This window comes from Oryx dammah, unplaced genomic scaffold (genome assembly GCF_014754425.2).
Source record: "Oryx dammah isolate SB20612 unplaced genomic scaffold, SCBI_Odam_1.1 HiC_scaffold_2, whole genome shotgun sequence".
Lineage (NCBI taxonomy): Eukaryota > Metazoa > Chordata > Mammalia > Artiodactyla > Bovidae > Oryx > Oryx dammah.
In genome coordinates, this window is record NW_024070186.1 from 90576344 (window position 1) to 90592580 (window position 16237).

General features: G+C 39.6%; 1 protein-coding gene across 1 annotated transcript in view; it reads left to right on the forward strand.

The window, feature by feature from the left end:
• Positions 1–886: 886 nt before the first annotated feature.
• The window catches only part of POLQ (DNA polymerase theta), a 104958-nt gene continuing 89607 nt past the window's right edge, over positions 887–16237 (forward strand). Inside the window, exons 1-5 of the mRNA XM_040250652.1 lie at positions 887–1186; positions 1651–1830; positions 5731–5861; positions 7319–7475; positions 8884–8992. Of these exons, the coding sequence (XP_040106586.1) occupies positions 1006–1186; positions 1651–1830; positions 5731–5861; positions 7319–7475; positions 8884–8992 (758 nt within the window). The 5' untranslated portion in view covers positions 887–1005. The remainder of the gene's footprint in view (positions 1187–1650; positions 1831–5730; positions 5862–7318; positions 7476–8883; positions 8993–16237) is intronic.

Below are 16237 nucleotides of genomic sequence, written 5' to 3' on the forward strand. Positions count from 1 at the left end.
ACGGATTGTGCAATTAGGTGAATAGCAGGTATCAGCTTAAGTCCAGAGCTCGCTTGATTCTACTTTGCCAAAAGGTAAAGCATTGATCCATCAATAAGCTCTTGGTTCCGAATGATTACTCTGGAACATCCAGAGCCCCTTCCATGCAGCGTTCTGCTATCTAAGAAGTCTATCGGTGGCAGTACCATACTCGCCATCACATATTCCTTACAGTGTACAATGACTACAGTAGAAATTGTGTACAGAAATAGCCTCTGCCCTACAATCATACACCAGGAGAGAGTAAACTGCACTCCATTCTAAATCCTAAATTTTACTGGTATAATATTTTGCACATATTGTTGTTCAGTGGCCAAGTCGTGTCCCACTCCTTGCCACCGCATGAACCACAGCATGCCAGGCTTCCCCGTCCTTCACTATCCCCTGGAGTTTGCTCAAATTAGTCGATGATGCCATCTAATCATCTCATCTTTTGTTGACTCCTTATCCTGCATCAGAATGTTTTCCAATGAGTCAGCTCTTCGCACATACAACCTATAATAATTATTTTAAAAATACCAATATGTTAAATAGAACTACGTCTCTAATCTACCTATTATGGGCAGTTCATTTTACGAAGTTTGTATAACCTTGCTATTTAAACTGAAATGGACAAAAAGAAAAGTAAAAATTTTAAGCCAGTATGATTATAGTTGGAGATTATATATACTGAGCCTGTTTTTTCCCCGTTTAATCTAGGTCCAACTCTGTTTCTATTACACTAACCATCAACAATAGAGACGCAGGAGGTCTAAACGTAGCGAGAGCCGCTCCTTCCCCAAGAGTTTAAGGTCCTCGGGTTGCTCTCGCCACTGGGAACTCTATGGTCCCGGGGCGGGCTGGGAGGCCTGCGTTTTAAAACCGTGGCGGGAAGATGGCGGCCGCATTTGTCGCCAGGGTCAGTTTTTCCCGAGTGGGAGGACGCTGGGACTCTGCGTTTCCCTGAAAGGCGGAGAAGGTTTCGCGATGAATATAACGCGCTGGAGTGGGAAACAGCGACGTTCAGCATCAGGCTTAGACTCGTCTTCGGGAAGCGGCTTTGACGGCAGTGACAGCCCCTTGCTCCTTTCCGGGCCGGTGCTGAGCCCACCTCCGGGCCTGGGACGCAGCTTGAAGGATCGTGGGCGCCAGCCGGCCGGAGCTACAGGTACTCCCAGGCACTCCGTGGCCAGCTCAGCCGGGCTACTAGTCGCGAGGTGTCCTTTCGGCGCGGAGCTCGCTCGTTTGCAGGACCCGCTCGGCTCCTACTCCCTTTCTCAGTTTGTGACTCCGGCCCTGAGCGGCATGTCACTTTCTGTTGACAAGGAAGAGCTTTCAGTCCGTGTTCAGAGACCTCCTGGTATTAGTCTTCCAGTGGTTTCTGGGTTTTTATTCTTTCGACATTTGTTTACAGAAACAACTTACTAGTTGGCCAAATGTCATCACCTGTAAGGGATTCACGCCTAATGGTGCCAGTACTCCTTACAGATACTTAAATTGGATGTGTTTTATGGCAGGTTATATATAACACGTAGGAATTCCAAAACTCAGTAGAAGGCTAATTACAGAAGTCTTACGTTAAAACTGACTACTTCCTTCCTTTTTTTGTTTTTTGTTTTTTTCCCCCCAAAGGGGAATGCAAGCAGACGTTTCCTGATGATCAAATAGACAAGCTGCTGTTGGCAAATTGGGGACTTCCTACAGCGGTTCTGGAGAAATATCACAGTTTTGGTGTAAAAAAAATGTTTGAATGGCAGGCAGAGTGCCTTTTGCTTGGACAAGTCCTGCAAGGAAAGAATTTAGTCTATTCAGGTATTCGAATTTGTGCAAATTAATTTCTGTACCATTTTTAAGACATTATAAATGTAAAGAATGCTCTGCTGAGGTAAGGCAGATGAAATTTATAACTAGAGAAAGTCGTGTGTGTGTGTGTGTGTGTGTGTGTGTGTGTAGTTGCTCAGTCGTGTCCGACTCTTTGTGACCCCTTGGACTGTAGCCTATCAGGCTCCTCTGTCCATGGGATTTTCCAGGCAAGAGTGCTGGAGTGGGTTGCCATTTCCTTCTCCAGGGGATCTTCCCGACCCAGGAATCGAACCCGGGTCTCCCGCATTGCAGACAGACGCTTTACCGTCTGAGCCACCAGGGAAGAAAGTCTTAAAATATATGAAAAGCAGAGTTTCATCATATGCATACCTAAGTTATGAAAATCCCATTATATGGTGGGGTGGTGAAAGGCAAAACCCCTGCAGTTTAAAGAGAGTTACCTGCTTGCCTTTCCCCTCAACAAACATTCATCCCAGTGTGAGCATGCAGTATGAGATGTAAATGTGTTCTTCCCACAGTTGATCTCAGTTGCCTTTCAGTGTGTGAACATTTTACAATACATATCTGTTTATAAGTTGACCTGCGCATACAGGAGTATATACATAAAACCTTATGTAATACTTTATGAAAGGTTATATGGGCTTTCAAGAGTAATTTTGACTTATGAAACTTAACCATCTGTCTTTAGAATACTGACTTTAGAATCTAATCACTTGGTAAGATCAGTTTTCTCTGAAGTTGTGAGTTATCCAGATTTTTCATTACGGCTGCCAAAAATAGCTAGGAGATTTACTATCAATAGATAGAAATTCTCAATGGATATGATGAGTTTGAATAAACTCCAGGAGATAGTGAAGGACAGGGAAGCCTGGTGTGTTGCCGTTCATAAGGTCCCGAAGAGTGTGACATGGCTCGGTGACCCAACAACAAGATACAAGTTCAGGCTGTTTACTGGCTGTGAAACCTTGCAGATTACTTGAGAGAGAGGAGGAGAAAGAGAGGGAGTGAGAGTGCACACAGAAAGCGTGAGTGCCTGCTTGTGGGCATAGAAAAGTTTTTGGCACATAGGAAATACTCTTACTAACTGCTAGTGGCAGTTAGTGGTAGTTGTAGAATGCCCTGACGATTTCAATTGCTTAAATGCTTGGGTGTCATTCATAACTCTGGTCACCAACTCACATAAATTTATCACCGGGTCCAGTGTCTGTTACGTCAGATATCTTGATTCTGACCAATACTGTTTGTTCTTGGGTGCATTACCTAGTTTACTATCATCTTCTAGATTATGCAGTAGCTTTGTAACTAGATGTTCAAGCTGGTTTTAGAAAAGGCAGAGGAACGAGAGATCAAATTGCCAGCATAAGCTGATTCATTGAAAAAGCAAGAGAGTTCCAGAAAAACACCTGTTTCTACTCTATTGACTATGCCAAAGCCTTTGACTGTGTGGATCACAATAAACTGTGGAAAATTCTGAAAGAGATGGGAATACTAGACCACCTGACCTGCCTCTTGAGAAACCTATATGTAGGTCAGGAAGCAACAATTAGAAGGGGACATGGAACAACAGACTGGTTCCAAATAGGAAAAGGAGTACGTCAGGGCTATATATTGTCACCCTGCTTATTTAACTTATAGGCAGAGTACATCATGAGAAACGCTGGGCTGGAAGAAGCACAAGATGGAATCAAGATTGCCGGGATAAATATCAATCACCTCAGATATGCAGATGACACCACCCTTATGGCAGAAAGTGAAGAGGAACTAAAAAGCCTCTTGATGAAAGTGAAAGAGGAGAGTGAACACAATGTTGGCTTAAAGCTCAACATTCAGAAAACTAAGAACACGGCATCTGTTCCCATCACTTCATGGGAAATAGATGGGGAAACAGTAGAAACAGTGTCAGACTTTATTTTGGGGGGCTCCAAAATCATTGCAGATGGTGATTGCAGCCATGAAATTAAAAGACGCTTACTCCTTGGAAGAAAAGTTAGGACCAACCTAGATGGTATATTGAAAAGCAGAGACATTACTTTGCCAACAAAGGTCCGTCTAGTAAAGGCTATGGTTTTTCCAGTGGTCATGTATGGATGTGAGAGTTGGACTGTGAAGAAAGCTGAGTGCCGAAGAATTGATGCTTTTGAACTGTGGTGTTGGAGAAGACTCTTGAGAGTCCCTTGGACTGCAAGGAGATCCAACCAGTCCATCCTAAGGGAGATCAGTCCTGGGTGTTCATTAGAAGGACTGATGCTAAAGCTGAAACTCCAGTACTTTCGCCACCTCATGCAAAGAGTTGACTCATTGGAAAAGACTCTGATGCTAGGAGGGATTGAGGGCAGGAGGAGAACGGGACAACAGAGGATGAGATGGCTGGATGGCATCCCTGACTGATGGACGTGAGTTTGAGTGAACTCTGGGAGTTGGTGACGGACCGGGAGGCCTGGCATGATGCGATTCATGGGGTTGCAAAGAGTCGGACATGACTGAGTGACTGAACTGAACTGAACTGAATCTTTTCTTTCTGCCCTTACTTTGCTTCTGCAGCCAAATTCTGTAAAGTACAATGATGAATTTGTCACTCCTTTTCACGTTCACCTAACTCACCAATCACTCTCCATTGCTTTCAGGGTAAATTTCTTATGTGGTAGGATTATAAAACTTTTTTTCTTATGGCACTTTCATGTCTCTTTTACTCCCCTACTTGTGGTAACCTACTCCAGTATTCTTGCCTGGGAAATCCCATGGACTGAGGAGCCTGGCAGGGCTACAGTCCATGGGGTCGTAAGAGTCAGACACGACTGACTGACTAAACCTACCTACCTACTTGTACTTTTTGTTTCAGACATTCAGTTACCATCTTCTGAATATACTAGGCTTTCCTTTAGACCTTTACACATGCTGTTTTTTCTGCTTGGGATTCTTTTGTTTTTCCCTTTTTGCTCCTTTGAAATTCTGTTTCCTTTACGTAAATCCTTATAGCTTTCCCCCTTCAACGTCTATCATAGCTTCTATCACAATGTATTTAAGCTGTTTATTTCCTCATAGCAGGGCTTTTAACTATTCGGTACTTAAAGGAAAGGATCTTTAGGTATAAGCTAGGTACTCAGTAATATTCATCATTTATTGCTGATATAAAGATTTCTTTGTCTCTGTTTTTCACTGGGAGAGTATTTAGAAAGCTGGTTTAAAGTTGGGCATGTCAGGGTTATGCAAGGAGATCCAACCAGTCCATTCTGAAGGAGATCAGTCCTGGGTGTTCATTGGAAGGACTGATGCTAAAGCTGAAACTCCAGTACTTTGGCCACCTCATGCGAAGAGTTGACTCATTGGAAAAGACTCTGATGCTGGGAGGGGTTGGGGGCAGGAGGAGAAGGTGATGACAGAGGATGAGATGGCTGGATGGCATCACTGACTCGATGGACGTGAGTTTGAGTGAACTCCGGGAGTTGGTGATGGACAGGGAAGCCTGGCGTGCTGCAATTCATGGGGTCGCAAAGAGTTGGACACGACTGAGTGACTGAACTGAACTGAAAGGTTTCAAATGATAGGTGGTGGCTGTTTAGTTGCTAAAGTTGTGTTCTACTCTTGCACCCCCTGGACTAGTCCTCTAGTCTCCTCTCTCCATGGGATTTCCAAGGTAAAATACTGGAGTGGGTTGCTGTTCCCTCCTCCAGGGAATCTTCCCAACCTAGGGATCAAACTCACATCTCCTGCCTTGGCAGGGGGGGTCCTTTACCCTGAGCCGCCAGGGAAGCCCTAATGGTAGTTTGTTTATGTTGTCCAGTTAGCCTTGGGCTCTTTAGTCACTAGATATAGTTTAAAGCATTTATTACTGCACTGTATCAATTATTACTTATTTTTGTGATGATCTTGTGGAATAACTTCTTTTAGCTCCTACAAGTGCTGGGAAGACTCTGGTTGCTGAGCTACTTATTTTGAAGCAGGTTTTGGAAATGCGGAAGAAAGCTCTTTTTATTCTGCCCTTTGTTTCTGTGGCTAAAGAGAAGAAATACTATCTCCAGGTAATTTTTTTTTTTTGACAAAGTTTGAAATTGTGAAAGACCTATTATTCGCAGCTTTGGCTTTACTCATTTGAAATAGAATTATAAAAGTAATTAGAAAATAAAAATCTTTCATTACATCTCAATCCATGAGATTACAAGAGAGTGGTACATGATTTAGCAAGTAAACACCACCAATGTAGCTTTAAAAGTTGAACATTTATGGGAGGAAACTTTAAAATTACTGCATAAAAGAGAAAGGACAGTTAAATCAAGAGTAATTGGTGAAAATTATATAAAAACTTAAAATATTCCTTAGAAAATAGAGTGCTTTAATTAGTATATAACTGTGCAGATTAAGAATCAACATCTTAAGTGAATAGTAGGACTAAGCTGAAGCATGGAAAGGAAGTATGTTTGAGGAAGCATATCCCATCCTAATTGAGGGAACATTTGGGAACATAAGAGGATGAAGAACAAGATCCATTGATGCTTATGTACAGCTCCAGTTGTGTGTTCTGTTCTGCTGTTCTGCAAAAATGAATAGTAGCATTATACATTTGTGTGATACATGGTCTTTAAGGCATTTTTACAAGTATAATACTTCATTAAAGAGAATAAAATTTATTCTTATTTCTCCCTTTTGGAATGGCAAGATTATTGTACTGGTAATCCAAAAAATCCGAGTTCTAGTCCCAGTTTTGCCACTAACTATGTCTTCAGGCCAGACACGTAATCTGCTGGATTGAATTTTTCATTGGTAAAATGAAACTATGAGTTAACTCAGTAAATACTCAGAAACATTTTATTGAATGAATAGCTCTAAAATTCAATGGTTCTGTGAATTTTTTTAACGTTATTTCAGAGACCAGATAGCCAACAAAGCTGGTTCTACATGGTAACATCTTTTCAACTTAGACCAAAGTAGGAAAATGATGTAAGGATCCTTTTTATTGAGAAGGTATGTTAGTTAAAAGTTAATCTAAAAAAAAAAAAAACAAAAACCACCCACTGCATTTGAGTTTTGAAACCCTTTCTTTTGTTATATATAAAAAACTAGTTTTTAGAGCGATAATGAAAATATTTTCCTCATGAAGTATAAATTTGTTTCTGAACATATTATTACATTAGTGTTAAAGAAGGAACTAGTCTCTTGCTTGTTTATTAGATAAAAAATGTTAGTGCTTAAGGTAATTTTTGTTTTCTTCTGTAAGGCTCTTCTATAAGGAGCTCGTAGAACTCATTAAGTATGCCATTTTATTCAACTCTGTCTTAATAGAAAATCTCTCTACTGAGTTTTGTCAATTCTAAATCTTATTTTTAGTGTTTGATTCTGAAAAGAACCAATGTGCCTTGACCAGGAATAAGCACCAGTTGTCTGATAAATGTCTTTTGATACTTATATCTATGCTTGGGGAAAGAACTAATTCAATATTCATAAATTTTCAACTCTTATTTTTCTGTTTTACTCAAATCAGAGTCTATTTCAGGAAGTAGGAATAAAAGTAGATGGTTATATGGGCAGTACCTCTCCAACAAGGCATTTCTCTTCTTTGGATATTGCTGTCTGCACAATTGAGAGAGCCAATGGTCTGATCAATCGCCTCATAGAGGAAAATAAGATAGATCTTTTAGGTAAGTAAATAAAGAAATAAGTGTATACTTTCTCTATTTTTGATAGAATGGAGTGGAACCATTATGATTTCTGTATATCTTCTGTTTTATTCTAATGTCTGTCATCATCTGGAGGTAAGAATTGGCATCTATAATGTTAGGAACTCTGTTAAAAAACGTTTTGCATCCTGCTGATGTTATTGACTCTACTTTTATTTTTGCACTTTACAAAACATAAAGATTATCTTTGAGTCCTCAAGACATTCCTCATTGCTTTTTTCCTGATAAAGTTTACCAGGAATAGAAGGAAATAATCTTCCATCTCTGCAATTAGTGTATATGTATTCATTATCATATTCTGGTATTATGATATCTAGATCAGGCCTGGACCCAGAGACTACCATTTAGCAGACTGATGGTAGGGAGCTATAGAAATTAGCACTGTATTTGAGCTTGGGACTGTTCTGTCTTAGTCCTTTTTTTTTTTTTTTTTAACCACTTGGGAAAGCTCACTATGTAGAGATAGGAATAGGAAGAGAATGATTTCAACAGCAATGGAAACTGCAAGAATATCAGTTAGTTATTCATGTTATCTTGGTGAACTTAAATGGTAAACTTAGGGTAGGACAGAGGTGGGGAGTGAAATAAAAAATTAATTAGACATGGGCTTTGCTCTGTGAAGCTTAGAGAGAGGAATCACATTCCTTAGTTTGTATCTGAATTGTCAGATTGTGTTGTATCAGGTTAAGTGTTATATCCAGTACACTTAGCACAGTGCCTGGCACCCTAGATAGAATAAATATTTTTTGGATGAATGAATGAATTCTGAAATAACTCATTATACAATATGATTTTGAAATAGCTTACTGATAAGGAAGAAGAAGATCATGTGTCATTAGGAAATAGTCTGAAAGATCTGTATATTCCTAGGGGAATTTGGGCTGGCTCAGAGGGCACCAGTGCACACATAATGAGGCATTGGTTGATAACTAGATTTTTGGTAATTCTTGAGCATTATTCCAAATACATAGACTAGTTTCTCCAAGTAGAAGAGAAGAGAATTACTATATTTATGTTTTATAGTAGAGTGAGTCACTAGTCTACCATAATCAAACAAAAACATCCCCTTAAAATCATTTATTGCTTCTTGATCTGATTCTGTTTTCCTGTGCACTTACTAACATCAGGATGGTTGCCCTGGTTGTTTTCCCCATAGAAAAGTCAATCCACTGAATAATTTTCAAGGATGTCTTTAATTTTCTTTGTACATGTATTTTACAAGGTTGCCAGTTAAGAAGCATCTGAATTTTGTATTACCTGCAATGTACTGTAATAACAATTATTTATAGTACCAGATTAAGATAATCAGTCCTTCAAAATTCTTAATTGTGAGATTCTATGAAACTTAGTATCTGGAAAATCTCTTTAGGAATGGTGGTTGTGGATGAATTACATATGCTGGGAGACTCTCACCGAGGGTATCTGCTGGAGCTTTTGCTGACCAAGATTTGCTATATTACTCAGAAATCAGCTTCTTGGTAAGTACCTGAAATAGTTAAGTTCTTGAGTTTCCAAACAATGTTGAGAAAGTGCAGAAGTGTTTAATAAATAGTTGTTAAATACATTAAATGAGTTTAGAACAAACTCATGTACAGCAGTTTATTTTTTTTCCAAAAGAAGTACTTAAGTCTAGGAGTGATTTTAGATTATTTTGGTAGAATAATTTGATTATTTTCTAGAATGAAAACATTCTTAAATTTTTGCTTACCACATTTATGATAGAATTTTTAAAATCCAGTTTTTGTATTTGTTAACTATACACACATGTAAATAGTCAATGCTAATTATGAAAAATAACATTTCTTTGTCTCCTACTTTCCAAAGGTAACTATTTTCAACTCTTACTGCTTTCTGGAAATTTGACTTCCAGTGATATCTCTAAATATAGTTACTTAAGTTTTTTAGTTTTACACATTATATATTGACTTTACTATGGAAAATGAAGATCTAGCTCTTTTTTATATTTTTTACTCACCCCAGCCAATTTCCTCCTCTACCCTTCTTAGTTTTTCTTTATCCTCTGATTATATTCCCATTCTTCAGATATGTTTATGCCCTAATTTTGCTTAATTCGGTACTCAATGTTACCCTATTATGACTGTATAAGGTCCATTATCAATGAGCCATGTGGTATAATTATTTTTACTTTCTAAATAATTTTTTGTTTTCTCTGAAATTAATAAATGTCTTTTCTTTGATGGCTTGATTTTCTATGAACTTATCACTGATTTATCTCCAGCTTCTTCCCACTTTTGAAATTTCCATTCAATATGTTTAAACACATTTGCTGTTCTGACAAATTCATTTTTTTGAAGAAGTTTCTCCTAAAGTCCCCTGGGTTGTTCCAACTTAGTCTGTCTATATGCTGGCAGCAGTTATCTTAAAATCTCTTTTTATTAGTATCATTTATTCTCGTTGCTGTTTGCTTGAGTCAGAGCCCCCTTTTTTGTGATCACATGTATTTCTCTTTATTTACTTTCCAGTTTCAGTGGGGCTATCGTCTAGGAAGTTCTACTTTATTTACATGTATAGGCTATAATAGGTATAAATTTTTCAAAAATTAGCATCTCTGAAAATGCCTTACAATTATTTTATAGATTTTCCAGGTACTAAAGTCAAGATAATCTAAATTTAATATTACTCTAATACTAATAAAATCTACGTACTTTTACAGTTTTTAAGATAGTACTTCATTTTTCTCATTACTATTGAGAAATCCAGTACCATGCTTATCCTTCATTCTTTGTATAAATTGAAAAAATTTTTTTCTGAGAGGTTTTTAAGACCTCCTTTTCTTCCTGAGTATTGTGAAATATCACTGATGTATCTTTGTGTTGGGTTTGTTTTCTAACTTTGGGCTGGAGACTCAGTAGATGCTTTTAATCTAGGAGCTCTTGTCTTTCAGTTTGTGAGACTTTAACACATCTTGTACAGTATGTGGGAAAATATACAGATTATCATCTATATCCCAAATTACTAGTGATATAGAAGATATGACTAATAAAATTAGCTAATTTGAACTAATGGATATGTGTAATTACCAAAGATAAGCAGGATATATATTCTTTTTAGTTACATATGAAACATTTATTTAAAAAATCTGTATGCTGAAACAAAATATCTTAAAGGATTTAAGTTATTTAAAATATAATCGATGACAGCAGTCCAATTAAGCCAGAAATAAGTATAAGAAAAACATAACTAAAAGATGCCCACATGTCTAGACATTAATAGATACATTTTGACCCATTTTGGAGTGAAAAAAATAATCACAAAAGAAACAGGAAGATGTAGCATCGAAGTATAATAAAAATATCTCCTAATAAAATGTGTAAGTGCAGCTGATGTTGGTAAAACTGGACTACTCTCACACCATGTACAAAGTTCAGTTCAGTTCAGTCGCTCAGTCGTGTCCGACTCTTTGTGACCCCATGAATCGCAGCACACCAGGCCTCCCTGTCCATCACCATCTCCCGGAGTTCACTCAGACTCACGTCCATCGAGTCAGGGATGCCATCCAGCCATCTCATCCTCGGTTGTCCCCTTCTTCTCCTGCCCCCAATCCCTCCCAGCATCAGAGTTTCCAATGAGTCAACTCTTCGTATGAGGTGACGAAAGTACTGGAGCTTCAGCTTTAGCATCATTCCTTCCAAAGAAATCCCAGGGTTGATCTCCTTCAGAATGGACTGGTTGGATCTCCTTGCAGTCCAAGGGACTCTCAAGAGTCTTCTCCAACACCACAGTTCAAAAGCATCAATTCTTCGGCACTCAGCCGCCTTCACAGTCCAACTCTCACATCCATACATGACCACAGGAAAAACCATAGCCTTGACTAGATGGACCTTAGTCGGCAAAGTAATGTCTCTGCTTTTGAATATGCTACCTAGGTTGGTCATAACTTTTCTTTCAAGGAGTAAGCGTCTTTTAATTTCATGGCTGCAGTCACCATCTGCAGTGATTTTGGAGCCCCCCAAAATAAAGTCTGACACTGTTTCCCCATCTACTTCCCATGAAGTGATGGGACCGGATGCCATGATCTTCGTTTTCTGAATGTTGAGCTTTAAGCCAACTTTTTTGCTCTCCTCTTTCACTTTCATCAAGAGGCTTTTTAGCTCTTCTTTACTTGCTGCCATAAGGGTGGTGTCATCTGCATATCTGAGGTGATTGATATTTCTCCCGGCAATCTTGATTCCATCTTGTGCTTCTTCCAGTCCAGCGTTTCTCATGATGTACTCTGCACATAAGTTAAATAAGCAGGGTGACAATATACAGCCCTGACGTACTCCTTTTCCTATTTGGAACCAGTCTGTTGTTCTATGTCCAGGTCTAACTGTTGCTTCCTGACCTGCATACAGATTTCTCAAGAGGCAGGTCAGGTGGTCTAGTATTCCCATCTCTTTCAGAATTTTCCACAGTTTATTGTGATCCACACAGTCAAAGGCTTTGGCATAGTCAATAAAGCTGAAATAGATGTTTTTCTGGAACTCTTTTGCTTTTTCCATGATCCAGCGGATGTTGGCAATTTGATCTCTGGTTCCTCTGCCTTTTCTAAAACCAGCTTGAACATCAGGGAGTTCACGGTTCACATCTTGCTGAAGCCTGGCTTTGAGAATTTTGAGCATTACTTTACTAGCATGTGAGATGAGTGCAGTTGTGTGGTAGTTTGAGCATTCTTTGGCATTGCCTTTCTTTGGAATTGGAATGAAAACTGACCTTTTCCAGTCCTGTGGCCACTGCTGAGTTTTCCAAATTTGCTGGCATATTGAGTGCAGCACTTTCACCGCATCATCTCTCAGGATTTGAAACAGCTCAACTGGAATTCCATCACCTCCACTAGCTTTGTTTGTAGTGATGCTTTCTAAGGCCAAGCAAAAACAGTACCCAGTTGTGGATGTGACTAGTGATAGAAGCAAGATCTGATGCTGTAAAGAGCAATATTGCATAGGAACCTGGAATGTCAGGTCCATGAATCAAGGCAAATTGGAAGTGGTCAAACAAGAGATGGCAAGGGTAAATATTGACATTCTAGGAATCAGCGAACTAAAATGGACTGGAATAGGTGAATTTAACTCAGATGACCATTATATCTACTACTGAAGGCAGGAATCCCTCAGAAGAAGTGGAGTAGCCATCATGGTCAACAAAAGAGTTCGAAATGCAGTACTTGGATGCAATCTCAAAAACGACAGAATGATCTCTGTTCATCTCCAAGGCAAACCATTCAGTATCACAGTTATGCAAGTCTATGCCCCAACCAGTAACGCTGAAGAAACTGAAGTTGAACGGTTTTATGAAGACCTACAAGACCTTTTAGAACTAACACCCAAAAAAGATGTCCTTTTCATTATAGGGGACTGGAATGCAAAAGTAGGAAGTCAAGAAACAGCTGGAGTAACAGGCAAATTTGGCCTTGGAATGTGGAATGAAGCAGGGCAAAGACTAATAGAGTTTTGCTAAGAAAATGCACTGGTCATAGCAAACACCCTCTTCCAACAACACAAGAGAAGACTCTACACATGGACATCACCAGATGGTCAACACCGAAATCAGATTGATTATATTCTTTGCAGCCAAAGATGGAGAAGCTCTATATAGTCAACAAAAACAAGACCAGGAGCTGACTGTAGCTCAGATCATGAACTCCTTTTTGCCAAATTCATACTCAAATTGAAGAAAGTAGGGAAAACCGCTAGACCATTCAGGTATGACCTAAATCAAATCCCTTATGATTATACAGTGGAAGTGAGAAATAGATTTAAGGGCCTAGATCTGATAGATGGAGTGCCTGATGAACTCTCGAATGAGGTTCGTGACATTGTACAGGAGACAGGGATCAAGACTATCCCTGTGGAAAAGAAATGCAAAAAAGCAAAATGGCTGTCTGGGGAGGCCTTACAAATAGCTGTGAAAAGAAGAGAGGCGAAAAGCAAAGGAGAAAAGGAAAGATATAAGCATCTGAATGCAGAGTTCCCAAGAATAGCAAGAAGAGATAAGAAAGCCTTCTTCAGCTATCAATGCAAAGAAATAGAGGAAAACAACAGAATGGGAAAGACTAGAGATCTTTTAAGAAAATTAGAGATACAAAGGGAACATTTCATGCAAAGATGGGCTCGATAAAGGACAGAAATGGTATGGACCTAACAGAAGCAGAAGATATTAAGAAGAGGTGGCAAGAATACTCAGAAGTTCTAACTGTACAAAAAAGATCATCACAACCCATGTACAAAAGTAAATTCAAAATGGATTAAAGAGTTAAGACCTGAAACTGTAAAACTTCTAGAAGAGAACATAGGCAGTATGCTCTTTGTGTCCATGAATGTCCAGGACTCTCTGGTGGAGGCGTGGGTTGGCGGTGGCCTGCTGCAGGATTAGGGGCACTGAGTGTAACAGTGCCTGTATGGGACATTTTGAAGGAGGTCTCCATCATCTTCATTACCTCTACCATCCTTTGGCCTCAGGTCAAATAACAGAGAGGGAAAAGAGCCCCACCCTCCAGCAGAAAATTGGATTAAAGATTTACTGAGCTTGGCCCCGCCCATCAGAACAAGACCCAGTTTACCCTCAGTCAGTTTCTCCCATCAGGAAGCTTCCATAAACCTCTTATCCTTCTCCATCAGAGGGCAGACAGACTGAAAACCACAATCACAGAAAACTAACCAATATGATCACATGGACCACACACAGCCTTGTCTAACTTAATGAAACTGTGAGCCATGCTGTGTAGGGCCACCCAAGACGGACGGGTCATGGTGAAGAGTTCTGACAAAACCTGGTCCACTGGTGAAGGGAATGGCAAACCACTTCAGTATTCTTGCCTTGAGAACCCCATGAACAATATGAAAAGGTAAAAAGATAGGACATTGAAAGATGAACTCCCCAGGTGGGTAGGTGCCCAATATGCTACTGGAAATTAGTGGGGAACTAACTCCAGAAAGAACAAAGAGACAGAGTCAAAGCAAAAACAACACTCAGTTGTGGATGTGACTGGTGGTGGAAGTAAGGTCCGATGCTGTAAAGAGCAGTATTGCATTGTAACCTGGAATGTTAGGTTCATGAATCAAGACAAAATTGGAAGTGGTCAACCAGGAGATGGCGAGAGTGAGCATTGACATTTTAGGAATCAGTGAACTAAAATGGACTGGAATGGGTGAATTTGGCTCAGCTAACTATTATATGGGCAGGAGTCCCTTAGAAGAAATGGAGTAGCCATCATAGTCAACAAGAGTCTGAAATGCAGTACTTTGATCCAGTCTCAAAAATGATAGAATGATCTCTGTTCGTTTCCAAGGCAAAGCATTCAATCACAGTAATACAAGTCTATGCCCCAACCAATAATGCTGAAGAAGCTGAAGTTCAGTGGTGTTATGAAGACCTAGAAGACCTTCTAGAACTAACACCCAAAAGAGATATCCTTTTCATTATAGGGGATGGAATGCAAAAGTAGGAAGTCAAGAAATACCTGGAGTAATGGGCAAATTTGGCCTTGGAGTACAGAATGAAGTAGTCAAAGGCTAACAGAGTTTGGCCAAGAGAACTCACTGGTCATAGAAAACACACTCTTCCAACAACACAAGATAAGACTACACATGGACATCACCAGATGGTCAATACTGATTATATTCTTTGCAGCCAAAGATGGAGAAGCTCTATACAGTCAGCAAAAACAAGATGGGGACCTGACTGTGGCTCAGATCATGAACTCCTTATTGCCAAATTCAGACTGAAATTGAAGAAAGTAGGGAAAACCACTGTGCCATTCAGGTATGACCTAAATCAGATCACTTATGAATATACAGTGGAAGTGACAAATAGGTTCAAGGGCTTAGGTCTGATAGAGTGCCTGAAGAGCTATGGACGGAGGTTCATGACACTGTACAGGAGGCAGTAATCAGGACCATCCCCAAGAAAAGAAATGCAAAAAGGCAAAGTGGTTGTCTGAGGAGGCCTTACAAACAACTACGAAAAGAAGAGAAGTAAAAGGCAAAGGAGAAAAGGAAAGATACACCCATATGAATGCAGAGTTCCAAAGAATAGCAAGGAGAGATAAGAAAGCCTTCCTTAGTGATTAATGCAAAAAATAGAGGAAAACAGTAGAATGGGAAAGACTAGAGATTTCTTCAAGAAAATTAGAGATACCAAGGGAACATTTCCTGCAACGATGGGCTCGATAAAGGACAGAAATGGTATGGACCTAACAGAAGCAGAAGATATTAAGAAGAGGTGGCAAGAATACACAGAAGAACTGTACAGAAAAGATCTTCATGACCCATATAATCACAAAGGTGTGATCACTGACCTAGAGCCAGACATCCTGGAATGTGAAGTCAAGTGGGCCTTAGGAAGCATCACTACAAACAAAGCTAGTGGAGGTCATGGAATTCCAGTTGAGCTCTTTCAAATCCTGAAAGATGATGCTGTGAAAGTGATGGACTCAATATGCCAGCAAATTTGGAAAACACAGCAGTGGCCACAGGACTGGAAACGGTCAGTTTTCATTCCAATTCCAAAGAAAGGCAACGCCAAAGAATGCTCAAACTACCGCACAGTTGCAGTCATCTCACATGCTAGTAAGGTAATGCTCAAAATTCTCCAAGCCAGGCTTCAACAGTATGTGACCGTGAACTTCCAGATGTTCAAGCTGGTTTTAGAAAAGGCAGAGGAACCAGAGATCAAATTGCCAACATCCGTTGGATCATCGAAAAAACAAGAGAGTTCCAGAAAAA